A 24,525-nucleotide genomic window follows, 5' to 3' on the forward strand; every position below is an offset into this window, starting at 1 on the left:
ATCGAGCAGAGACCTGAGCATGACACAGAGGCCGAGCAGAGTCCTGAGCATGACACAGAGAACGAGCAGAGTCCTGAGCATGACACAGACCGAGCAGAGTCCTGAGCATAGCACACAGACCGAGCAGAGTCCTGAGTATGACACAGAGATCGAGCAGAGACCTGAGCATGAGACAGAGACCGAGCAGAGTCCTGAGCATGGCACACAGACCGAGCAGAGTCCTGAGCATAGCACACAGACCGAGCAGAGTCCTGAGCATGGCACACAGACCGAGCAGAGTCCTGAGCATGGCACACAGACCGAGCAGAGTCCTGAGCATGACACAGAGAACGAGCAGAGTCCTGAGCATGACACAGAGATCGAGCAGAGACCTGAGCATGACACAGAGGCCGAGCAGAGTCCTGAGCATGAAACAGAGAACGAGCAGAGTCCTGAGCATGACACAGAGACCGAGCAGAGAACTGAGCATGACACAGAGACCGAGCAGAGTCCTGAGCATGACACAGAGACCTAGCAGAGTCCTGAGCATGACACAGAGACCGAGCAGAGAGCTGAGCATGACACAGAGACCGAGCAGAGACCTGAGCATGACATAGAGACCGAGCAGAGTCCTGAACATGACACAGAGAACGAGCAGAGTCCTGAGCATGACACAGAGGCCGAGCAGAGTCCTGAGCATGACACAGAGAACGAGCAGAGTCCTGAGCATGACACAGACCGAGCAGAGTCCTGAGCATAGCACACAGACCGAGCAGAGTCCTGAGTATGACACAGAGATCGAGCAGAGACCTGAGCATGACACAGAGACCGAGCAGAGTCCTGAACATGACACAGAGAATGAGCAGAGTCCTGAGCATGACACAGAGGCCGAGCAGAGTCCTGAGCATGACACAGAGAACGAGCAGAGTCCTGAGCATGACACAGACCGAGCAGAGTCCTGAGTATGACACAGAGACCGAGCAGAGACCTGAGCATGACACAGACCGAGCAGAGTCCTGAGCATGACACAGAGGTCGAGCAGAGTCCTGAGCATGACACAGAGAACGAGCAGAGTCCTGAGCATGACATAGAGATCGAGCAGAGACCTGAGCATGACACATAGACCGAGCAGAGTCCTGAGCATGACACAGAGAACGAGCAGAGTCCTGAGCATGACACAGACCGAGCAGAGTCCTGAGCATAGCACACAGACAGAGCAGAGTCCTGAGTATGACACAGAGATCGAGCAGAGACCTGAGCATGACACAGAGACCGAGCAGAGTCCTGAGCATGGCACACAGACCGAGCAGAGTCCTGAGCATGGCACACAGACCGAGCAGAGTCCTGAGCATGACACAGAGACCGAGCAGAGTCCTGAACATGACACAGAGAACGAGCAGAGTCCTGAGCATGACACAGAGAATGAGCAGAGTCCTGAGCATGACACAGAGGCCGAGCAGAGTCCTGAGCATGACACAGAGAACGAGCAGAGTCCTGAGCATGACACAGACCGAGCAGAGTCCTGAGTATGACACAGAGACCGAGCAGAGACCTGAGCATGACACAGACCGAGCAGAGTCCTGAGCATGACACAGAGGTCGAGCAGAGTCCTGAGCATGACACAGAGAACGAGCAGAGTCCTGAGCATGACACAGAGATCGAGCAGAGACCTGAGCATGACACAGAGGCCGAGCAGAGTCCTGAGCATGACACAGAGAACGAGCAGAGTCCTGAGCATGACACAGACCGAGCAGAGTCCTGAGCATAGCACACAGACCGAGCAGAGTCCTGAGTATGACACAGAGATCGAGCAGAGACCTGAGCATGACACAGAGACCGAGCAGAGTCCTGAGCATGGCACACAGACCGAGCAGAGTCCTGAGCATGGCACACAGACCGAGCAGAGTCCTGAGCATGACACAGAGAACGAGCAGAGTCCTGAGCATGACACAGAGATCGAGCAGAGACCTGAGCATGACACAGAGGCCGAGCAGAGTCCTGAGCATGACACAGAGAACGAGCAGAGTCCTGAGCATGACACAGAGACCGAGCAGAGAGCTGAGCATGACACAGAGACCGAGCAGAGTCCTGAGCATGACACAGAGACCAAGCAGAGTCCTGAGCATGACACAGAGACCGAGCAGAGAGCTGAGCATGACACAGAGACCGAGCAGAGACCTGAGCATGACACAGAGACCGAGCAGAGTCCTGAGCATGACACAGAGACTGAGCAGAGTCCTGAGCATGACACAGACCGAGCAGAGTCCTGAGCATGGCACACAGACCGAGCAGAGTCCTGAGCATGACACAGAGAACGAGCAGAGACCTGAGCATGACACAGAGGCCGATCAGAGTCCTGAGCATGACACAAAGAACGAGCAGAGACCTGAGCATGACACAGAGGTCGAGCAGAGACCTGAGCATGACACAGTGGCCGAGCAGAGTCCTGAGCATGACACAGAGACCGAGCAGAGTCCTGAGCATGACACAGAGGCCGAGCAGAATCCTGAGCATGACACAGACTGAGCAGAGTCCTGAGCATGGCACAGAGGTCGAGCAGAGTCCTGAGCATGACACAGACCGAGCAGAGTCCTGAGCATGGCACAGAGGTCGAGCAGAGTCCTGAGCATGACACAGAGAACGAGCAGAGTCCTGAGCATGACACAGACCGAGCAGAGACCTGAGCATGACACAGAGTTCGAGCAGAGTCCTGAGCATGACACAGAGAACGAGCAGAGTCCTGAGCATGACACAGACCGAGCAGAGTCCTGAGCATGGCACAGAGACCGAGCAGAGTCCTGAGCATGACACACAGACCGAGCAGAGTCCTGAGCATGGCACACAGACCGAGCAGAGTCCTGAGCATGACACAGAGACTGAGCAGAGTCCTGAGCATGGCACAGAGACCGAGCAGAGTCTTGAGTATGACACAGAGGCCGAGCAGAGTCCTGAGCATGACACAGAGAACGAGCAGAGACCTGAGCATGACACAGAGGCCGAGCAGAGTCCTGAGCATGACACAGAGAACGAGCAGAGTCCTGAGCATGACACAGACCGAGCAGAGTCCTGAGCATGGCACACAGACCGAGCAGAGTCCTGAGCATGACACAGAGAACGAGCAGAGTCCTGAGCATGACATAGAGAACGAGCAGAGACCTGAGCATGACACAGAGGCCGAGCAGAGTCCTGAGCATGACACAGAGAACGAGCAGAGTCCTGAGCATGACACAGACCGAGCAGAGTCCTGAGCATGTGTCACGATATGGTATGAAATATCATAAGTAGTTCTCTTGCTAGCCTGCGTGGGCTAAGCCCCCCTTCTTGGAGCACAGTTTGAGCTGCAAATTCCTGGCTTTCCTTCTCTGAGAGTATGGGGGAAGAGAGGTTTTATTGGCGAATGGAATTTACAACTGGCATTTCCTGTGTAAGCTCTTGTTCAGCTATAAGGGAAGTAGAAACTTCAAGAATCCATGAAAGATTCTTTGTTTAGTTTTTGTTAGATATTAGGCAAACGATTTAAGCTAGGAACATGAAAATATATATTCGTAGTCTCACTCGGTGTATCTACACATCCCATGAAACTCGGGCTTCTAACTCCATCTGGTAAAGAAGTAGGGTTTTCTCTGGAAAAATGTATCCCAGATAGGACATATTTGATCTCATTAGAATGCTCACGTTAATCCGAGATGAATTATGAGTATGTTAGGACTCTGACATGTTTTGTAGTGAAGTTATAGAAATCAGAGGAAATAGTTTAAAGTTTACTCAGAATATAGAGAGAGGAGGGTCTGGATAAGCCAGCCCTTCTGTGATGTCAAAGCCTTAAGGTATTAAGTTTGTGGCAGGAGCCCCAGCTCAGTCTCTTCTGCTGATTTCTCCTTCTGGACTGCTTGTCTTCTGAAGCCAGCAGCACGTCCAAATGAGCTGGGACATATGGAAAAACTCCACTAGCCTGGATGCCTGTCATGCTTTAAACATGTGAGTGTTGTTTTTCTCATTTATTCCCTTTATGTTATAATTACCCATGTACATATTTGCAATTGTCTCATTTGTAACTTCTTTATAAAATATTTTTGATAAAGCACTGCCTAATTAATTTTAATGGGATATACTATTATATATTAGTTCGTTCTCCTGTTCTAAACCGTACCCTAAGTCTCTTGAAGGGAAAATACGCTACTGTTACTGTTGTGTTGGGTTAGCTTCGGACCCGTTTAATCGAAGCTGGTGGCAGCGAGAGTGTGCTGACTTTTGGGGGTTATGCTGAAGCGACTGCGGCATTGCTAATTATTGTTCCTGCCTGAGTGGGAGTAGTTATCGCGTCGCTGCAGCGTGCCCAATAGCCAGTACATAGCAGGCAGCCTTTCTGGCGACTAATTACCCAGGGTGCAGTACCTAATCTGACCTGAGAGTAAGGGGGCGCCAGAGAGCTGCAAGTGTTAAGTGGAACTGTAAGCGGGATATACATAAATCCCTGCAGTTTGTGGTATATTGAAAGCAGTGGGATACCTAGAATAAGCCCCTGCTGTAAACTAAGAGGTCAATAGCCTTGTGTGTGGTTTTTCATCACATCGTGGAGTGGAGGGATAACTAAGATAAGCCCCCTGCACATGTGATAGCCGTCTGTTGGCCTAAAGTCACCTCAATCCGTGACGTAGGGGTGACGGTCACGGTGTGAATCCTGACCCAGTGGTGACAGCGGTCAGGGGAATCGTGACAATTGGTGGCAAGGCGGTGGGATATCTTAGAGCATTAGTGATTTGGTTTGAGTAATCATTCCTCTCACTAAAAACTTGCAGAAAGTTCTTGCGAGGACTCTACGCAAATAAGTTTGGAGAACGAACTCAGTGCTTTTTAGTTGTGAGACAATTGCGTACTGGTAATTATCCCTTCCCTTTCTCTTCGTTTTTCTATCCTATCTTTTATTTGGCAACCATGGCTGCGAAAGGGGAAGCCTGGTACAACCAGCAGAAGAAGGACTTTCTTGCTGGGATATGCACGTGCCATGGCCTGAACCCCCAGGGCAAGACCAAGACTCAAATGGTCGCTGAACTGGTGCAATTTGAAGCAGACCAAGCCAGGTCACAGAGCCCAGAGGCCGCAGAAACCAGCACAAGCGAACATGGTGCTGCAGCAGAGGTCCAACCACTGAATACGGGCCCTACTGGCAACCAGGGGGGTGCAGACCTCCTCCTGCAGCTGGCTCTGCAACAATGCTCCGCAGATGACCTAGAGAGACGTCTGCAGCTGATCCAGCAATACCAGGAGCAAGCCGAGAGAGAGGCCCGAGCTGAGAGAGAGGCCCAGGCCCAGCGAGCCGAGAGAGAGGCCCAGCGAGCCGAGCGAGAGGCCCAGGCCCAGCGAGCCGAGCGGGAGGCCGAGAGAGCCGAGCGCCAAGCCCAGCGAGCTCATGAACTGGAGATGCTCCGGCAGGGGGGGATGCCCTCCACCGCCCAGAGACGTGAGCCCAGCAGCGCTCAGATACCTAAGCCCCGGCCCGATCACTTTCCTGTTATGGAGAAGGATGGGGATTTGGACACTTTTCTGCGGGCCTTTGAGAAAGCCTGCAGACAGTACCGGCTGCCTACAGATGAATGGGCCCGATACCTGACACCAGGGCTGAGAGGTAAAGTTCTGGAGGCGTTTGCTGCCCTCCCTCAAGAACAAGATGGTGACTATGAGGCCATCAAGCAGGCCCTGATAGCCAAGTACCAGCTTACACCCGAGGTGTACCGTAGAAAGTTCCGGACCCTCCAACGTGGCCCACACGACAGTTACAGTGATGTGGTGCATGGACTGGGGACCCCCTTTGACCAGTAGACCCAAGGACTGTCAGTGACCACTTTTGCACAGCTGCGAGACCTGATGATCAAAGACCAGTTCTTTCATCTTTGCCCAGCTGAGGTGCGACAGTTCGTGATGGACAGAGAACCCAAAGACGTGACGAAAGCAGCGCAGATTGCCGATGCCTATGAGGCCAACCGTAGATCGGAAGCGCGGAAGCCAGTCACCACCAGCTGGAGAGGGGGTAAGCCTGCAACCAACGCCAGTACCCCTGCCAGCCAACACACCAGAGGTCCTGTCCCCGTAGCCAACAGCACCAGACCTGCCACCGAACCTCGCAAGTGTTACCACTGCAATCAGACTGGTCATATCAGTACCTACTGCCCAGCCAAGCAGAAGAACACCCAAGCCAAGGCCCCAGGGCCTAATGCAGCAGTTCTTTTGGTGGGTGGTGTGGTTGGGAGGGTGTGTGACAACGTACAGCCCGTCACTGTGGGAGGCCACGTTGCTACAGGCCTCAAGGACACCGGGGCTGAACGAACCCTCATCCGACCCGAACTGGCGGGCCCTGAAGAAATCATTCCCGGGAAAACCCTAACTGTCACTGGGATTGGGGGCATCCGCTGTCCCTTACCGATGGCCCGGGTTTTTATTGATTGGGGTGCTGGGAGCGGGGTGAAGGAAGTGGGGCTGTCAGATAATTTGCCCACTGATGTTTTGTTGGGGACTGATTTGGGGAGGATGTTTGCATACTACGTCCCTGACACCCCTCCCCAATCTACTAATGAGGGTAAAGTTAACCCTGATGATGATGATGATGGGAGATCGCATGTTACCTGACCATACTTTATCTTGTAATGATGCATCTATTAACCATTTTTTTCCTAGGATTGATGGTGAAAATGTTGTACCTGTGTCAGCTGAACCTGATAATGATTTTTCTGTGAAGGTTAATGTGTCCATAGGTACAGGCGTGCCCAGCCACGTCGCTCTGCGGAGTGAGACGGCTGAGGAACCCCTAACAGGGGCAAGTGTCGGTGCTACAGGAAATGGGGAGATGCATGGGAACCGTGAGGAAGGTGACGCCATGAAAGTGACCAGTGCCACAGAGGAAGGTAACTGGCCCATAAGTAGCACTGCCCCTGAAGTGTTGGGGGTGGATGGGGAGGTAGAGCCCAGAGCAGCGCCGGCTGATGGGACTGTAGAAACCCCCGGGGAGACAGCCTACGTAGCTGCTGTCACCCGCAGTCAGAGTGCCCGGAACGCAGATAACTGTCAGCCTTCCGGACCCTCCTCAGTCATCACTGTGACTGAACCAGAGGTGGACTCACAGCAGGTCCAAGAGGGTTCCCGTGGGGAAGGGACCCTGACGTCGCTTCTGGCTTCCCCTAGCCAGGAGTTTCAGGCCGCTCTGCACACAGATGCGAGCCTAGAGAGTTTGAGACAACTCGCCGGGACGCGCTTCTCCGAGACTGATAAGGAGAAGGTGTTCTGGGAACGAGGAAGGTTATACCGGGAGACCGTACCCGGAGAATCACAAAAGGAGTGGTTGAGGGAAAGACAGCTGGTCGTCCCGCAGCAATTCCGGGGTGAGTTGTTGCGGATTGCCCATGAGATCCCGCTAGCTGGACACTTGGGGATCAGCAAAACTAAGGCCCGGCTATCTCAACACTTCTATTGGCCTAAGATGGGGACAGATGTGTCAAACTACTGCCGCTCCTGTGTCACCTGTCAAAGGGTGGGGAAAGCAGGGCCTGCTATTAAGGCTCCCCTGATCCCTTTGCCAGTAATAGAGGAGCCTTTCCAGAGGATCGCGGTGGACATTGTGGGCCCGCTGGCCGTCCCCAGCAGCTCTGGAAAGCAATACATCCTTACTGTGGTAGACTACGCTACCCGGTACCCAGAGGCAGTAGCTCTGTCCTCAACTAGGGCAGATAAGGTGGCCGATGCCCTGTTGGCCATCTTTTCACGTGTAGGATTTCCCAGGGAAATGCTTACTGATCAAGGGACCCAATTTATGTCTCGCCTAATGGAGGCTCTCTGTAAGAGAATGCAGGTGAAGCACCTGGTATCGAGTGCGTATCACCCACAGACCAATGGCTTGTGTGAACGCTTCAATGGTACCCTCAAACAGATGCTACGCATGCTGGTTGAGACTCAAGGGCGCGACTGGGAGCGGTACCTCCCACACCTGTTGTTCGCTTACCGAGAGGTTCCGCAGGCCTCGACGGGGTTCTCGCCCTTCGAGCTCCTGTACGGCAGGCGAGTTCGGGGACCCCTTGGGTTGGTAAGAGAATCCTGGGAAGAGGAGCCGAACCCTTCTGAAGTGTCCATAGTGGAGTATGTCATGCGCTTCCGTGACAAGATGCAGACCTTGACGCAGTTGGTGCATGACAACATGACGCAGGCTCAGGCTGATCAGAAGCACTGGTACGACCAGAACGCCCGGGAGCGGACCTACCACGTGGGTCAAAAGGTGTGGGTGCTGGTCCCCGTACCAACGGATAAGCTTCAGGCAGCCTGGGAGGGCCCGTACGTCGTCCACCAACAGCTCAACCCGGTCACTTACGTGGTCACGCTTGACCACGCTCGGGGTAGGCGAAAGGCCTTTCACGTCAACATGATGAAGGCTCATCACGAACGTGAACCTTTCGTCCTACCGGTCTGCAGCTTGCCCGAAGACGGTGAGGAAGACACCCTCCTGGACATGCTGGCCCAAGCCAAGGCCAATGGGTCCATTGAGGACGTGGAGGTAAGCGCCTCGTTAACTGAATCCCAGCGGTTGCAGTTGCAAACCACACTGGAACCCTTCCGGGTCGTGTTCTCCAACCAACCTGGGAGGACGGAGTTAGCAGTCCACGAGGTGGACACCGGGAATCACGCCCCACTACGGCGAACACCCTATCGAATCTCTGACCAGGTGCAGCAGATTATGCGCCAAGAGATCGATGAGATGTTACAGCTGGGGGTGATTTGACGGTCAAAGAGTGCGTGGGCCTCACCTGTAGTTCTCGTGCCAAAGAAGGACCGGACCACCCGGTTCTGCGTGGACTACAGGGGGCTCAACGCCATCACAGCCTCGGATGCGCACCCAATGCCGCGCATGGAGGAGCTGCTTGAGAAGTTAGCTGGCGCAGATTACCTAACAATAATGGATCTGAGTCGAGGATACTGGCAGATTCCCCTGAGCCCCGAGGCGCAGGAAAAGTCCGCCTTTATCACACCCTTTGGACTGTACGAGTCCACGGTCATGCCCTTCGGCATGAAGAATGCCCCTGCCACTTTCCAGCGGATGGTCAACCTCCTGCTTCAGGGACTGGAGACGTACGCCGTGGCGTACTTGGATGACATTGCCATCTTCAGTCCCTCCTGGAAGGAACACCTGCAGCATCTCGAGGAGGTGCTCAGGCGAATTCACCAAGCAGGACTGACTATCAAGCCGGGAAAGTGTAAGATGGGCATGAGGGAGGTTCACTACCTGGGGCACCGGGTAGGCGGGAACACCCTGAAGCCAGAGCCTGACAAAGTGGGAGTGATCGTGAACTGGCCCACTCCCGTGACCAAGAAACAGGTGATGTCCTTCTTGGGCACTGCAGGGTACTATAGGCGCTTCGTAAAGCACTATAGTAGCCTGGCAAAACCTTTGACGGACCTCACCAGGAAGAAGCTACCTCACATTGTCAACTGGACAGATGGCTGTGAGGGGGCCTTCCAGGCGTTGAAAACCGCACTGTGCAACGCCCCTGTGTTGAAAGCAGTCGACAGCAGTCGACCGTTCTTGGTGCAGACCGACGCCAGCGAGTTTGGCCTTGGTGCTGTGCTCAGCCAGGTTGACTCGGAGGACCAAGAGCACCCCGTGTTATACCTGAGCCGGAAACTTTTGCCGAGGGAAGTGGCCTACTCCACAATTGAGAAGGAGTGCCTGGCCATAGTCTGGGCCCTGCAGCGCTTGCAGCCCTACTTGTATGGTCACACTTTCACTGTGGTGACCGACCACAACCCTCTGCGCTGGCTAAACGCCATGTGTGGAACCAACGGCAGGTTGCTACGCTGGAGCCTTGCCCTTCAGCAGTTTGACTTCACCATTGAACATAAAACGGGCAAAGAGCATGGGAATGCAGATGGACTCTCCCGCCAGGGTGAACCTACTGAGGTGCCCATGGAGGCATACCGTGGGGTACTGCCTCCCTAGCGCACACCAAAAGGGGGAGGTGTCACGATATGGTATGAAATATCATAAGTAGTTCTCTTGCTAGCCTGCATGGGCTAAGCCCCCCTTCTTGGAGCACAGTTTGAGCTGCAAATTCCTGGCTTTCCTTCTCTGAGAGTATGGGGGAAGAGAGGTTTTATTGCCGAATGGAATTTACGACTAGCATTTCCTGTGTAAGCTCTTGTTCAGCTATAAGGGAAGTAGAAACTTCAAGAATCCATGAAAGATTCTTTGTTTAGTTTTTGTTAGATATTAGGCAAACGATTTAAGCTAGGAACATGAAAATATATATTCGTAGTCTCACTCGGTGTATCTACACATCCCATGAAACTCGGGCTTCTAACTCCATCTGGTAAAGAAGTAGGGTTTTCTCTGGAAAAATGTATCCCAGATAGGACATATTTGATCTCATTAGAATGCTCACGTTAATCCGAGATGAATTATGAGTATGTTAGGACTCTGACATGTTTTGTAGTGAAGTTATAGAAATCAGAGGAAATAGTTTAAAGTTTACTCAGAATGTAGAGAGAGGAGGGTCTGGATAAGCCAGCCCTTCTGTGATGTCAAAGCCTTAAGGTATTAAGTTTGTGGCAGGAGCCCCAGCTCAGTCTCTTCTGCTGATTTCTCCTTCTGGACTGCTTGTCTTCTGAAGCCAGCAGCACGTCCAAATGAGCTGGGACATATGGAAAAACTCCACTAGCCTGGATGCCTGTCATGCTTTAAACATGTGAGTGTTGCTTTTCTCATTTATTCCCTTTATGTTATAATTACCCATGTACATATTTGCAATTGTCTCATTTGTAACTTCTTTATGAAATATTTTTGATAAAGCACTGCCTAATTAATTTTAATGGGATATACTATTATATATTAGTTCGTTCTCCTGTTCTAAACCGTACCCTAAGTCTCTTGAAGGGAAAATACGCTACTGTTACTGTTGTGTTGGGTTAGCTTCGGACCCGTTTAATCGAAGCTGGTGGCAGCGAGAGTGTGCTGACTTTTGGGGGTTATGCTGAAGCGACTGCGGCATTGCTAATTATTGTTCCTGCCTGAGTGGGAGTAGTTATCGTGTCGCTGCAGCGTGCCCAATAGCCAGTACATAGCAGGCAGCCTTTCTGGCGACTAATTACCCAGGGTGCAGTACCTAATCTGACCTGAGAGTAAGGGGGGCGCCAGAGAGCTGCAAGTGTTAAGTGGAACTGTAAGCGGGATATACATAAATCCCTGCAGTTTGTGGTATATTGAAAGCAGTGGGATACCTAGAATAAGCCCCTGCTGTAAGATAAGAGGTCAATAGCCTTGTGTGTGGTTTTTCATCACATCGTGGAGTGGAGGGATAACTAAGATAAGCCCCCTGCACATGTGATAGCCGTCTGTTGGCCTAAAGTCACCTCAATCCGTGACGTAGGGGTGACGGTCACGGTGTGAATCCTGACCCAGTGGTGACAGCGGTCAGGGGAATCGTGACAGCATGACACAGAGAACGACCAGAGTCCTGAGCATGACACAGAGGTCGAGCAGAGACCTGAGCATGACACAGAGGCCGAGCAGAGTCCTGAGCATGACACAGAGAACGAGCAGAGTCCTGAGCATGACACAGACCGAGCAGAGTCCTGAGCATGGCACACAGACCTAGCAGAGTCCTGAGCATGACACAGACCGAGCAGAGTCCTGAGCATGGCACACAGACCGAGCAGAGACCTGAGCATGACACAGAACGAGCAGAGTCCTGACCATGACACAGAGAACGAGCAGAGTCCTGAGCATGACACAGAGAACGAGCAGAGTCCTGAGCATGACACAGACTGAGCAGAAACCTGAGCATGACACAGAACGAGCAGAGTCCTGAGCATGACACAGAGGCCGAGCAGAGACCTGAGCATGACACACAGAATGAGCAGAGTCCTGATCATGACACAGAGACCGAGCAGAGTCCTGAGCATGACACAGAGACCGAGCAGAGTACTGAGCATGACACAGAGACCGAGCAGAGTCCTGAGCATGACACAGACACTGAGGCCGAGCAGAGTCCTGAGCATGACACAGACCGAGCAGAGTCCTGAGCATGACACAGAGACCGAGCAGAGTCCTGAGAATGACACAGAGGCCGAGCAGAGACCTGAGCATGACACAGAGAATGAGCAGAGTCCTGAGCATGACACAGAGACCGAGCAGAGTCCTGAGCATGACACAGAGACCGAGCAGAGTCCTGAGCATGACACAGACCGAGCAGAGTCCTGAGCATGGCACACAGACCTAGCAGAGTCCTGAGCATGACACAGACCGAGCAGAGTCCTGAGCATGGCACACAGACTGAGCAGAGACCTGAGCATGACACAGAACGAGCAGAGTCCTGACCATGACACAGAGAACGAGCAGAGTCCTGAGCATGACACAGAGAACGAGCAGAGTCCTGAGCATGACACAGACTGAGCAGAGACCTGAGCATGACACAGAACGAGCAGAGTCCTGAGCATGACACAGAGGCCGAGCAGAGACCTGAGCATGACACACAGAATGAGCAGAGTCCTGATCATGACACAGAGACCGAGCAGAGTCCTGAGCATGACACAGAGACCGAGCAGAGTCCTGAGCATGACACAGAGACCGAGCAGAGTCCTGAGCATGACACAGACACTGAGGCCGAGCAGAGTTCTGAGCATGACACAGACCGAGCAGAGTCCTGAGCATGACACAGAGACCGAGCAGAGACCTGAGCATGACACAGAGACCGAGCAGAGTCCTGAGCATGACACAGAGACCGAGCAGAGTCCTGAGAATGACACAGAGGCCGAGCAGAGACCTGAGCATGACACAGAGAATGAGCAGAGTCCTGAGCATGACACAGAGACCGAGCAGAGTCCTGAGCATGACACAGAGACCGAGCAGAGTCCTGAGCATGACACAGAGAACGAGCAGAGAGCTGAGCATGACACAGAGACCGAGCAGAGTCCTGAGCATGACACAGAGACCGAGCAGAGTCCTGAGCATGACACAGAGACCGAGCAGAGTCCTGAGCATGACACAGAGACCGAGCAGAGTCCTGAGCATGACACAAAGACCGAGCAGAGTCCTGAGCATGACAGAGACCGAGCAGAGACCTGAGCATGACACAGTGACCGAGCAGAGACCTGAGCATGACACAGAGACCGAGCAGAGTCCTGAGCATGACACAGAGACTGAGCAGAGTCCTGAGCATGACACAGAGACCGAGCAGAGTCCTGAGCATGACACAGAGACCGAGCAGAGTCCTGAGCATGACACAGAGACCGAGCAGAGTCCTGAGCATGACAGAGACCGAGCAGAGTCCTGAGCATGACACAGAGAACGAGCAGAGTCCTGAGCATGACACAGAGACCGAGCAGAGTCCTGAGCATGACACAGAGACCGAGCAGAGTCCTGAGCATGACACAGAGAACGAGCAGAGTCCTGAGCATGACACAGAGACCGAGCAGAGTCCTGAGCACGACACAGAGATCGGGCAGAGTCCTGAGCATGACACAGAGACCGAGCAGAGACCTGAGCATGACACAGAGACCAAGCAGAGTCCTGAGCATGACACCGAGACCGAGCAGAGTCCTGAGCATGATACAGAGACCGAGCGGAGTCCTGAGCATGACACAGAGAACGAGCAGAGTCCTGAGCATGATACAGACTGAGCAGAGTTCTGAGCATGACACAGAGAACGAGCAGAGTCCTGAGCATGACACAGAGAACGAGCAGAGTCCTGAGCATGACACAGAGACCGAGCAGAGTCCTGAGCATGACAGAGACCGAGCAGAGTCCTGAGCATGACACAGAGACCGAGCAGAGTCCTGAGCATGACACAGAGACCGAGCAGAGTCCTGAGCATGACACAGAGACCGAGCAGAGTCCTGAGCATGACACAGAGACCGAGCAGAGTCCTGAGCATGACACAGAGACCGAGCAGAGTCCTGAGCATGACAGAGACCGAGCAGAGTCCTGAGCATGACACAGAGACCGAGCAGAGTCCTGAGCATGACACAGAGATCGAGCAGAGTCCTGAGCATGACACAGAGACCGAGCAGAGTCCTGAGCATGACACAGAGACCGAGCAGAGTCCTGAGCATGACACAGAGAACGAGCAGAGTCCTGAGCATGACACAGAGAACGAGCAGAGTCCTGAGCATGACACAGAGACCGAGCAGAGTCCTGAGCATGACAGAGACCGAGCAGAGTCCTGAGCATGACACAGAGACCGAGCAGAGTCCTGAGCATGACACAGAGACCGAGCAGAGTCCTGAGCATGACACAGAGACCGAGCAGAGTCCTGAGCATGACACAGAGACCGAGCAGAGTCCTGAGCATGACACAGAGACCGAGCAGAGTCCTGAGCATGACACAGAGGTCGAGCAGAGTCCTGAGCATGACACAGAGGTCGAGCAGAGTCCTGAGCATGACACAGAGATCGGGCAGAGTCCTGAGCATGACACAGAGACCGAGCAGAGACCTGAGCATGACACAGAGACCAAGCAGAGTCCTGAGCATGACACCGAGACCGAGCAGAGTCCTGAGCATGAGACAGAGACCGAGCAGAGTCCTGAGCATGACACAGAGAACGAGCAGAGTCCTGAGCATGATACAGACTGAGCAGAGTCCTGAGCATGACACAGAGACCAAGCAGGGTCCTGAGCATGACACAGAGAACGAGCAGAGTCCTGAGCATGACACAGAGACCGAGCAGAGTCCTGAGCATGACACAGAGACCGAGCAGAGTCCTGAGCATGACTCAGAGAACGAGCCGAGACCTGAGCATGACATAGACCGAGCAGAGTCCTGAGCATGACACATAGACCGAGCAGAGTCCTAAGCATGACACAGAGACCGAGCAGAGTCCTGAGCATGACACAGAGACCGAGCAGAGGACTCAGCATGACACAGAGACCGAGCAGAGTCCTGAGCATGACACAGAGGTCGAGCAGAGTCCTGAGCATGACGCAGATTGAACAGAGTCCTGAGCATGACAGAGACCTGAGCATGACACAGAGGTCGAGCAGAGTCCTGAGCATGACACAGAGACTGAGCAGAGTCCTGAGCATGACACAGAGACCGAGCAGAGACCTGAGCATGACACAGAGACCGAGCAGAGTCCTGAGCATGACACAGAGACTGAGCAGAGTCCTGAGCATGACACAGAGACCGAGCAGAGTCCTGAGCATGACACAGAGACCGAGCAGAGTCCTGAGCATGACAGAGACCGAGCAGAGTCCTGAGCATGACACAGAGACCGAGCAGAGTCCAGAGCATGACACAGAGACCGAGCAGAGAGCTGAGCATGACACAGAGACCGAGCAGAGTCCTGAGCATGACACAGAGACTGAGCAGAGTCCTGAGCATGACACAGAGACCGAGCAGAGTCCTGAGCATGACACAGAGACCGAGCAGAGTCCTGAGCATGACAGAGACCGAGCAGAGTCCTGAGCATGACACAGAGACCGAGCAGAGTCCTGAGCATGACACAGAGACCGAGCAGAGTCCTGAGCATGACAGAGACCGAGCAGAGTCCTGAGCATGACACAGACCGAGCAGAGTCCTGAGCATGACACAGAGACCGAGCAGAGTCCTGAGCATGACACAGAGACTGAGCAGAGTCCTGAGCATGACACAGAGACCGAGCAGAGTCCTGAGCATGACACAGAGACCGAGCAGAGTCCTGAGCATGACAGAGACCGAGCAGAGTCCTGAGCATGACACAGAGAACGAGCAGAGTCCTGAGCATGACACAGAGACCGAGCAGAGTCCTGAGCATGACAGAGACCGAGCAGAGTCCTGAGCATGACACAGAGACCGAGCAGAGTCCTCAGCATGACACAGAGACCGAGCAGAGTCCTGAGCATGACACAGAGACCGAGCAGAGTCCTGAGCATGACACAGAGACCGAGCAGAGTCCTGAGCATGACACAGAGACCGAGCAGAGTCCTGAGCATGACACAGAGACAGAGCAGAGACCTGCACACTATACAGTACGGAGGACGGCACACTACACAGGAAGGAGGTCGGCACACTATACAGGACGGAGGCCGGCACTTACCTCCCGCTCGCGCCTCGCCTGCGCTTCTTGCTCCCACTTCTTGTGGCTCTTGTCTCGCAGGTCTCTGCGCTCTTGCTCGAATGATTTCTGCAGGAAACATGGATGATCTGTGATCTGTCCCCGCTCTGGTCTCTGCCGGCAGCAGGGGGATCAGTCTCGCACCTCGATCTGCAGCAGCTCCTCGCGGTACGTCTTGCCCAGGCTGCGGACCTGCTCCTCCATCCTCTCGATCAGCAGGCTGATGTCCTCCGACTGTTTCTTCAGGTCCCGCACATACTGCTCGTCTTTCCTCTTCAGCTCCTGCAAGAGATTCACAAAGATCCAGCAGATCCAATACCTGACAGATGTGATGGATCCCAGGGCAGACAACCTGCTCCAGGCCGGCGGGATCCCCCAGCTTACTGATGCTCTCCCCAATGGGCCAGGCCTCTCTGGGCGGGGGCAGTATTGGCGGACCCACCTGCTGCAGCGCCCCGATCAGGCTGTTCTTGTCCTCGATCAGCTGACCGCACCGCTGCTGCTGCGAGTCCAGAAGCGCCCACAGCTCGTGGGGCAGCCGCGTCTCTCCATTCCGTGTCTCTCCGCTCCGCGTCTCTCCGCTCCGCAGCCATTTCTTGGTGATTTCTTCAAACTCCTCATAGCTGCTGTTTGCTTCACTGTCAATTTTCTCAACCCTGAACCGAAGACAAAAAACCCCCATGAGTGTAGACTGAGAAGAAACCGCTGCGACTGTTCCTGAGGCCGGCGTCATGTGCACAGGAAAGACCCTGAATGTCTGACAGATGAGGGTCCGGCCTCTGTTTAGAGAGACGCTTCCTCTCGTTTGCTGTCAGGATCGGAGAGGTGATGGTGCAGGAGCGACTCTCGCCATTGACGTCCATGGGGGCCCCGAAAATTGACAAGCGCCATGTCAGACATTTATGGCACGATCTGAGGTTATCCCACAGATGTCCCAACTTGTAAGGCCCCTTTAATTCCCATGGCAATGAATGGAAAGAGACGGCAGATGCGCGGCCCCGTCCACCAGGAAGCCGAGCCCCATCCCCCGAGGTGGGACCTCTAACATCGGCTCATCACCCACCTCAGCCTCCTCATCTCCTGCTCCTCTGCCCTCCGCTGGGTTTCTCTGGCATCTGCCGCCACCTGGATGTTGGTCACAAGTCCCGTCCCGTCGGACACCAGTTTGCTGAGCCTCTGCCGGGAAACAGAAACCCAAATATCAAAGGTAAAACTGCAGGAAATAGAAGAAATTAAACCCAAAAATGATGTTGGAGGGGCATCCGATCCCCCGATCTTGGTGGGATCGGCAGTGAAGGGGTGGGGGCTTCACAGGAGATGCAGCGGCTCAGTATATACTACAAATAATCGCACTGTCGCAGGACTAAAAAATAAAAAAAAGTTTGAAAAAATTATAAAACTACAAAAGTTTGAATCATTTCCTTTCTCACCTCCAAAAAGAAATTTAAAAATATAAAAAAAAAGCATTTTCTGCATCGGCGGCGTGTCCGGAAGGCACCATTGATGGACAACTTGGGGGTTGTAGTTCATGGCCAGCACCGGACAGCATCAGTCCAACCCCTTAAATGCCACTGTCAATGGCCTCATTCCATGTCCTCTTTTCTTTTTGAACATGCCGGCAGTGCTCAGGCTCGCTGTCTTTCTTATTAAACATGCCGGCCGTGCTCAGGCTCGCTGCCTTTTTTATTGAACATGCCCGGCCATGCTCAGGCTCGCTGTCTTTCTTATTAAACATGCCGGCCATGCTCAGGCTCGCTGACTTTTCTCTAGAACATGCCTACCATGCTTGGGCTTGCTGCATTTTTTATTAAACATGCCTGCCGTGCTTGGGCTCGTTGCCTTTTTTATTAAACATGCTTGCCATGCTCTGGCTCACTGCCTTTTTTATTAAACATGCCTGCCGTGCTCAGCCTCGCTGCCTTTTTTTTTAAACATTCCTGCCATGCTCGGGCTCGCTGACTTTGTTATTAAACATGTCAGCCGCGCTCGGGATCGCTGCTTTTTTTTAACATGCTGGCCATGCTCAGGCTTGCTGCCTTTCTTATTAAACATGCCTATCGTGCTTGGGCTTGCTGCCTTTTTTATTGAACATGCCCATCGTGCTCGGGCTCGCTGCCTTTTTTATTGAACATGTTGACCTTGCTCAGGCTCGCTGACTTTCTTATTAAACATGCCGGCCATGTTCAGGCTTGCAGCCTTTCTTATTAAACATGCCTGCCATGCTCGGGCTCGCTGCCTTTTTTATTGAACATGTCGGCTGTGCTCGAGTATGCTGTCTTTTTTTTAGAACATGACAACCGTGCTCGAGCTTGCTGCCTTTCTTCTTGAACATGCTGGCCATGTTTGGCTCAATGACTTACTTCTTGAACATGTTGGCAATGTTTGGGCTCGCTGCCTTTCTTCCTGAACATGCCAGCTGTGCTCAGGCTCGCTGCCTTTTTTCCTGAACATGCCAGCTGTGCTCAGGGAACAGGACTGGCAGCATCGGACTGGAAGACAGTTAGGCTCTGACCACACTGGGACCAGAGGACAACATTCAGGCAATGGCCGCACTGGGACCAGGGATTCGGCTTAAGGACACTGGCCGCATCAAGACCACGGGACCTCACAATTGCACTGGTGGAACACCACACTACCTAATGACTAAATTCATTGCTTGGCGTCTCCCTAAAGGAGAGGGAGTCTTTTATACAGGATGACTCCCAGCAATTGGCTTTGAGCCATCTTACAGGTGTACACATTATGCTAAATGCCTCTCCGCAACGGGCTGAGGGCATTTACTATATATGCATTCTGCCCCTTTAAGTGCAGTTCCCGCCAACGTGCACACCAGGGAGAGGCAGGAGCACTCCGGGTACCACGCCGCAGGGTGGGAAGTAAGTAAGCCGGCATCCCTGCATGGGATGCCGGCAGCAGCGCTACACCAGGTAGGAGGTGTGTGATGGAAAAACTCCTGATGTCAGTACCGTGATCCCACAAATCGCCGTTCTCAGCTCTTTGCAGCCTTTACAATGTACAACTTTGCAATTTGCTGCAGAAGTCCACCCCCCTCCCCCCTTCATACAGAAGCCCTCGACCTGAGTGTCACCCACTGAAGTGCAGGCGGCATAAATGAAGGGGAAGCGTCTCAGGAATGCCGGCACGTGGGGCCCTCGCAGCAGGTGAAGGGGCCCCTCCAGGTGAGGACATCTGCACCTCCAGTGTTTGTAGAAATGCCAGGAATGTGTCCCCTCTGAGTCTCCTCCATCCCAGTGATCAGAACAATATCTTATATCATGGCCTCATTCCATGTCCTCCTCCTTCTGCCGAACTCCTCTGTGCTGCAGCACTGCTCATCCTGTCCTTCCTGATTCATGAAGGGAATGCTAGGACTACAGTGTGTACTGACACTTGGGCGGCGGGGACGTGACACAGCTGTGCGGCAGTGGATCTGGTGCCCCCTATGGGCAGTGTAATGGCCGCCCACGAGGAGCCACTCACCTGCCGGCTGTCGTCCATCTGCTTGTAACTCTTGCGGGGCGTCTCTTTATGTTCTGTTCTGGTGCTGGGATCTTCTCCAAGAGCCTCCCTGCTCCGGGCGAGAGGAACATACATCACCGCGTGCACACATACAATACACGTGACGGATGGTGGGAGCAGTAGTGTCCATACCACACATGGGATAGTAGTCTGGTGCAGCAACTGGACTACATCTCCCATGATGCACTGCAACACAGTGATGTGATGAATAAGATGAGAGGCTGCTGACCAGTCTATCCACCATGCTTTATACTTCCCCTCTGCTTGTGCATGCTGGCTGCTTTTACCACACTGAGGTGTAAGTTTGGCCCCATGTCTCACCGGCGTTTGGCTTCTATCCTGGCTGCGATTCGGAGCCGCCGTGCCTGGATCCTCTCCTGCTGGTCCTCAGAGTCCAGCGATGGTCCAGGGCTCCCCGTCTCCTCCTCGCCCTCCGCGACTGTAGAGTCCCCACTCATCGTGTCTGTGGAGACGTAAGGGGCAGAAGTGAGCGATCACCATCCGTGCGGGAGGACTGAGCACTGACAACCACGCCCGTGACCCCGATACACGGCTGCCGCAGTTGTCGCTCACCTCCAACCATCCGGGCTGGGAACGGTGGAAGAAAAGTCTATCTATCATCTATCTACAGTTGTGTGAAAAAGTGTTCGCCCCCTTCCTGATTTCCTATTTTTTCCCACGTTTCTCGCACTTAAATGTTTCAGATCGCCAAACAAATGTAAATGTTAGGGACAGATAACACAAGTAATCACAAAATGCAGTTTATAAATGAAGGTCTTTATTATTAAGGGAAAAAGAAATCCAAACCTACAGGGCCCTGTGTGAAAAAGCGATTGCCTCCTCTCCAAAACATAAATTTGGGAAGCTGAGCTCACATTTCGTAGCCACACGCAGGCCTGATTACTGCCACAACACCTCAATCAAGAAATCACTTAAATAAGACCTGCCTGACAAAGTGAAGTAGACCAAAAGATCCTCAAAAGCTAGACATTATGCCGTGATCCAAAGAAATTCTGGTTGAAATAACAACAAACAAATTGAGATCTTTCAGTCTGTGGAAAAGGTTATAAAGTCATTTCTAGAGCTTTGGGGCTACAGCGAACCACAGCGAGAGCCATTATCTACAAATAATGAAAACATAGAATGATGGTGAACCTTCCGAGGAGTGGCCGGCCAACCAAAATTGCCAGAAGCGCAGCGACGACTCATCCAAGAGGTCATAAAAGACCCCACAACAACATCCAAAGAACCGCATGCCTCACTTGCCTCAGTTAAGGTCAGTGTTCATGACTCCACAATATGAAAAAGACTGTACAAAAATGTCCTGCATGGCAGGGCCCCAAGACGAAGACCACTGCTGAGCAATAAGAACATAAAGGCTCGTCTCAGTTTTGGCAGTAAACATCTTGATGATCCCCAAGACTTTTAGGAGAATACGATGTGGACTGACGAGACAAAAGTTGAACTTTTTGGAATTTCAGCATTTCAGAAAAGAAACACCATACCAACAGTAAAATATGGTGGTGGTAGTGTGATGGTCTGGGGCTGTTTTGCTGCTTCAGGAGCTGGAAAACTTTTAGGGTAAATTAAACCATGAATTCTGCTGTGTACCAAAAAATCCTGAAAGAGAATGTCCGTCCATCTGTTTGTGACCTCAAGCTGAAGCGCACTTGGGTTATGCAGCAGGAGAATGATCGAAAACACACCAGCAAGTCCACCTCTGAATGGCGTAAAAGAAAACAACATTAAGACTTTGGAGTGGCCTAGTCAAAGTCCTAACCTTAATCTGAGATGCTGTCATGACCTTAAAAAGGCGGTTCATGCTCGGAAACCTCCAATGTGGCTGAATTACGGCAATTCTATAAAGATGAGCACCCAAAATTCAAAAGGGCGGCCCAACCAGTTATTAGGTCCAGGGGGCAATCCCTTTCTCACACAGGACCTTGTAGGTTTGGATTTCTTTTTCCTTTAATAATAAAAACCTTCATTTATAAACTGCATTTTGTGATTACTTGTGTTATCTTTATCTAATATTTACATTTGTTTGTTGATCGGAAACATTTAAGTGTGAGAAACATAAAAAATAGGAAATCAGGAAGGGGGCGAACACTTTTCACACAACTGTATCTATCTATCAGTTATACTCTGCCAATTTTGCAAGTTTTCCCACCTACAAAGAATGGAGAGGTCTGTGATTTTTATCACAGGAAGGAACATTTCACCTGTGAGAGACGGAATCTAAAAAAGATCCAGAAAATCACATTGCATGATTTTTACATAATAAATTTGCATTTTATTGTAGAAATAAGTATTTGATCACCGACCAACCAGCAAGAATTCTGGCTCTCACAGACCTGTTAGTTTTTCTTTAAGAAGCCTCCTACTCTGCGCTCATTACCTGGATTAACTGCACCTGTGTGAACTCGTTACTTGTATAAAAAAGACCTGTCCACACAATCAATCACACTCCAACCTCTCCACCATGGCCAAGACCAAAGATGACTGTCAATTTTCCTTGCAAGATCTCGCCTCGTGGGGAAGGATGATTCTGAGAAAGGTCAGGAGTCAGCCCAGAACTACACGAGAGGACCTGGTCAATGACCTGAAGACAGCTGGGACCAGTCTCACACATTACCATTAGTAACACACTACCAGGCTAGGGCAGTTTTCCATACGTCCCAGCTCATGGGATGTACTCAGCTCTTCCAGGAAAATAGGACAAGAAGGAAGCAGGGGATGTGTGCAGACAGTTATAGCTTAAGCCTGTAACATCCCAGAAAGGGGTTGGATCACCTCGTCCCTCCTACCTCTTCAGTTAACTCATTTTTTCTAATCTATATCTAATTTCGATAACTCCGCTACAAAACATGTTAGGCCGCCGTCACACTTGTGAGTTTTACGGACGTAAGAGCGCAGAAACTACGTCCGTAAAACTCGCAAAACATACGGCACAATTACTCTCTATGCCCCTGCTCCTATCTGCCGTATTAAACTGATCAGTATTATACGGCTTTCTACGGCCGTAGAAAATCGCAGCATGCTGTGTTTGTCACCGTACTGCGCAAGAAATACGCCAATGAAAGTCTATGGAAGCGTGAAAAATACGGATTACACACGGACCAGCAGTGTGACTTGCGAGAAATACGCAGCGCTGTTAGAGAGAAAAGCCGGCAATTCAGTGCGGTGTACAGTAAAATCACACTGACAGCTTACAGTAGAATAGAGAAAATAAATGTGTACACATAGAATAGGTATATATATATATATATGTCAGTGAGACACATATATGTATATATATTAATATTTTTTCCAGCGCTATACAGCTTGAAAGCCGGTAATTCAATTACCGGCTTTTTCTTTCTCCTTCCTAAACCCGACATGATATGAGACCTGGTTTACATACAGTAAACCATGTCTTCTCTCCATTTTTTTTGCAGATTCCACACTACTAATGTCAGTAGTTTGTATCTGCAAAATTTGGCCGTTCTATCTACTAAATTAAAGGGTTAAATGGCGGAAAAAATTGGCGTGGGCTCCCACGCAATTTTCTCCGCCAGAGTAGTAAAGCCAGTGACTGAGGGCAGATATTAATAGCCTGGAGAGGGTCCATGGCTAAAACCCCCCTGGCTAAAAACACCTGCCCCCAGCTACCCCAGAAAAGGCACATCTGGAAGATGCGCCTATTCTGGCGCTTGGCCATTCTCTTCCCATTCCCGTGTAGCGGTGGGATATCGGGGTAATGAAGGGTTAATGTCACCTTGCTATTGTAAGGTGACATTAAGCCAAATTAATAATGGAGAGGCGTCAATTATGACACCTATCCATTATTAATCCAATTGTAGTAAAGGGTTAAATAAAACACAAACAGATTATTTAAAATTATTTTAATGAAATAAAAACAAAGGTTGTTGGAGTATTTTATTCTACGCCCAATCCAGTCACTGAAGACCCTCGTTCTGTAACAAAAAAAACATAATAAACCAACAATATCCTTACCCTCCGCAGATCTGTAACGTCCAACGATGTAAATCCATCTGAAGGGGTTAAAATATTTTGCAGCCACGAGCTTTGCTAATGCAGTGATGCTCATGGCTGCAAAAACCCCGGAAAATGAAGGTAAAGTAGGTCAATGACCTATATTTACCTTCATTTGCGGTGAGGCGCCCTCTGCTGGATGTTCCTAGATCGTGGGAACTTTCCTAGAAAGCTCCCTGGCTCGAGATCATAAGAGGGCGCCCTCTGCTGGTTGTCCTCATATGAACTTGAGCCTGGGAGCTTTCTAGGAAAGTTCCCACGATCTAGGAACAACCAGCAGAGGGCACCTCACCGCAAATGAAGGTAAATATAGGTCATTGACCTACTTTACCTTCATTTTCCGGGGTTTTTGCAGCCATGAGCATCATTGCATTAGCAAAGCTCGTGGCTGCAAAATATTTTAACCCCTTCAGATGGATTTACATCGTTGGACGTTACAGATCTGCGGAGGGTAAGGATATTGTTGGTTTATTATGTTTTTTTTGTTACAGAACGAGGGTCTTCAGTGACTGGATTGGGCGTAGAATAAAATACTCCAACAACCATTGTTTTTATTTCATTAAAATAATTTTAAATAATGTGTTTGTGTTTTATTTAACCCTTTACTAGTATTGGATTAATAATGGATAGGTGTCATAATTGACGCCTCTCCATTATTAATTTGGCTTAATGTCACCTTACAATAGCAAGGTGGCATTAACCCTTGGCACCGTCCAGGTTGAAAACTATTTATCCCCCAGACATGGATTACGGCGTGGGACACAATGACGGACAGGTATGGTATAGTGTTGCTTTTTTATTTTATTTTTATTACAGGAGATCGAGGGCTTCGAGGAATTAGGCGTTGTAGTAAGTATGGTTTAATTTAGAATAATAAAGGAGTCTGTGTCATTTTTTTCAAATAAAGGACTTTCTTCTGGCCGTGTCT

General features: G+C 51.4%; 1 protein-coding gene across 1 annotated transcript in view; it reads right to left on the minus strand.

The window, feature by feature from the left end:
* The window catches only part of DRC1 (dynein regulatory complex subunit 1), a 60,862-nt gene that overhangs the window by 15,989 nt on the left and 20,348 nt on the right, over positions 1–24,525 (minus strand). The window contains exons 2-7 of the mRNA XM_069728479.1: positions 19,884–20,025; positions 19,524–19,611; positions 17,107–17,219; positions 16,486–16,699; positions 16,188–16,325; positions 16,026–16,112 (exon numbers count right to left, since the gene is read on the minus strand). Coding sequence (XP_069584580.1) covers positions 16,026–16,112; positions 16,188–16,325; positions 16,486–16,699; positions 17,107–17,219; positions 19,524–19,611; positions 19,884–20,025 — 782 coding nt within the window. The remainder of the gene's footprint in view (positions 1–16,025; positions 16,113–16,187; positions 16,326–16,485; positions 16,700–17,106; positions 17,220–19,523; positions 19,612–19,883; positions 20,026–24,525) is intronic.

The sequence above is a fragment of the Ranitomeya imitator genome, chromosome 5, assembly GCF_032444005.1.
Source record: "Ranitomeya imitator isolate aRanImi1 chromosome 5, aRanImi1.pri, whole genome shotgun sequence".
NCBI lineage: Eukaryota > Metazoa > Chordata > Amphibia > Anura > Dendrobatidae > Ranitomeya > Ranitomeya imitator.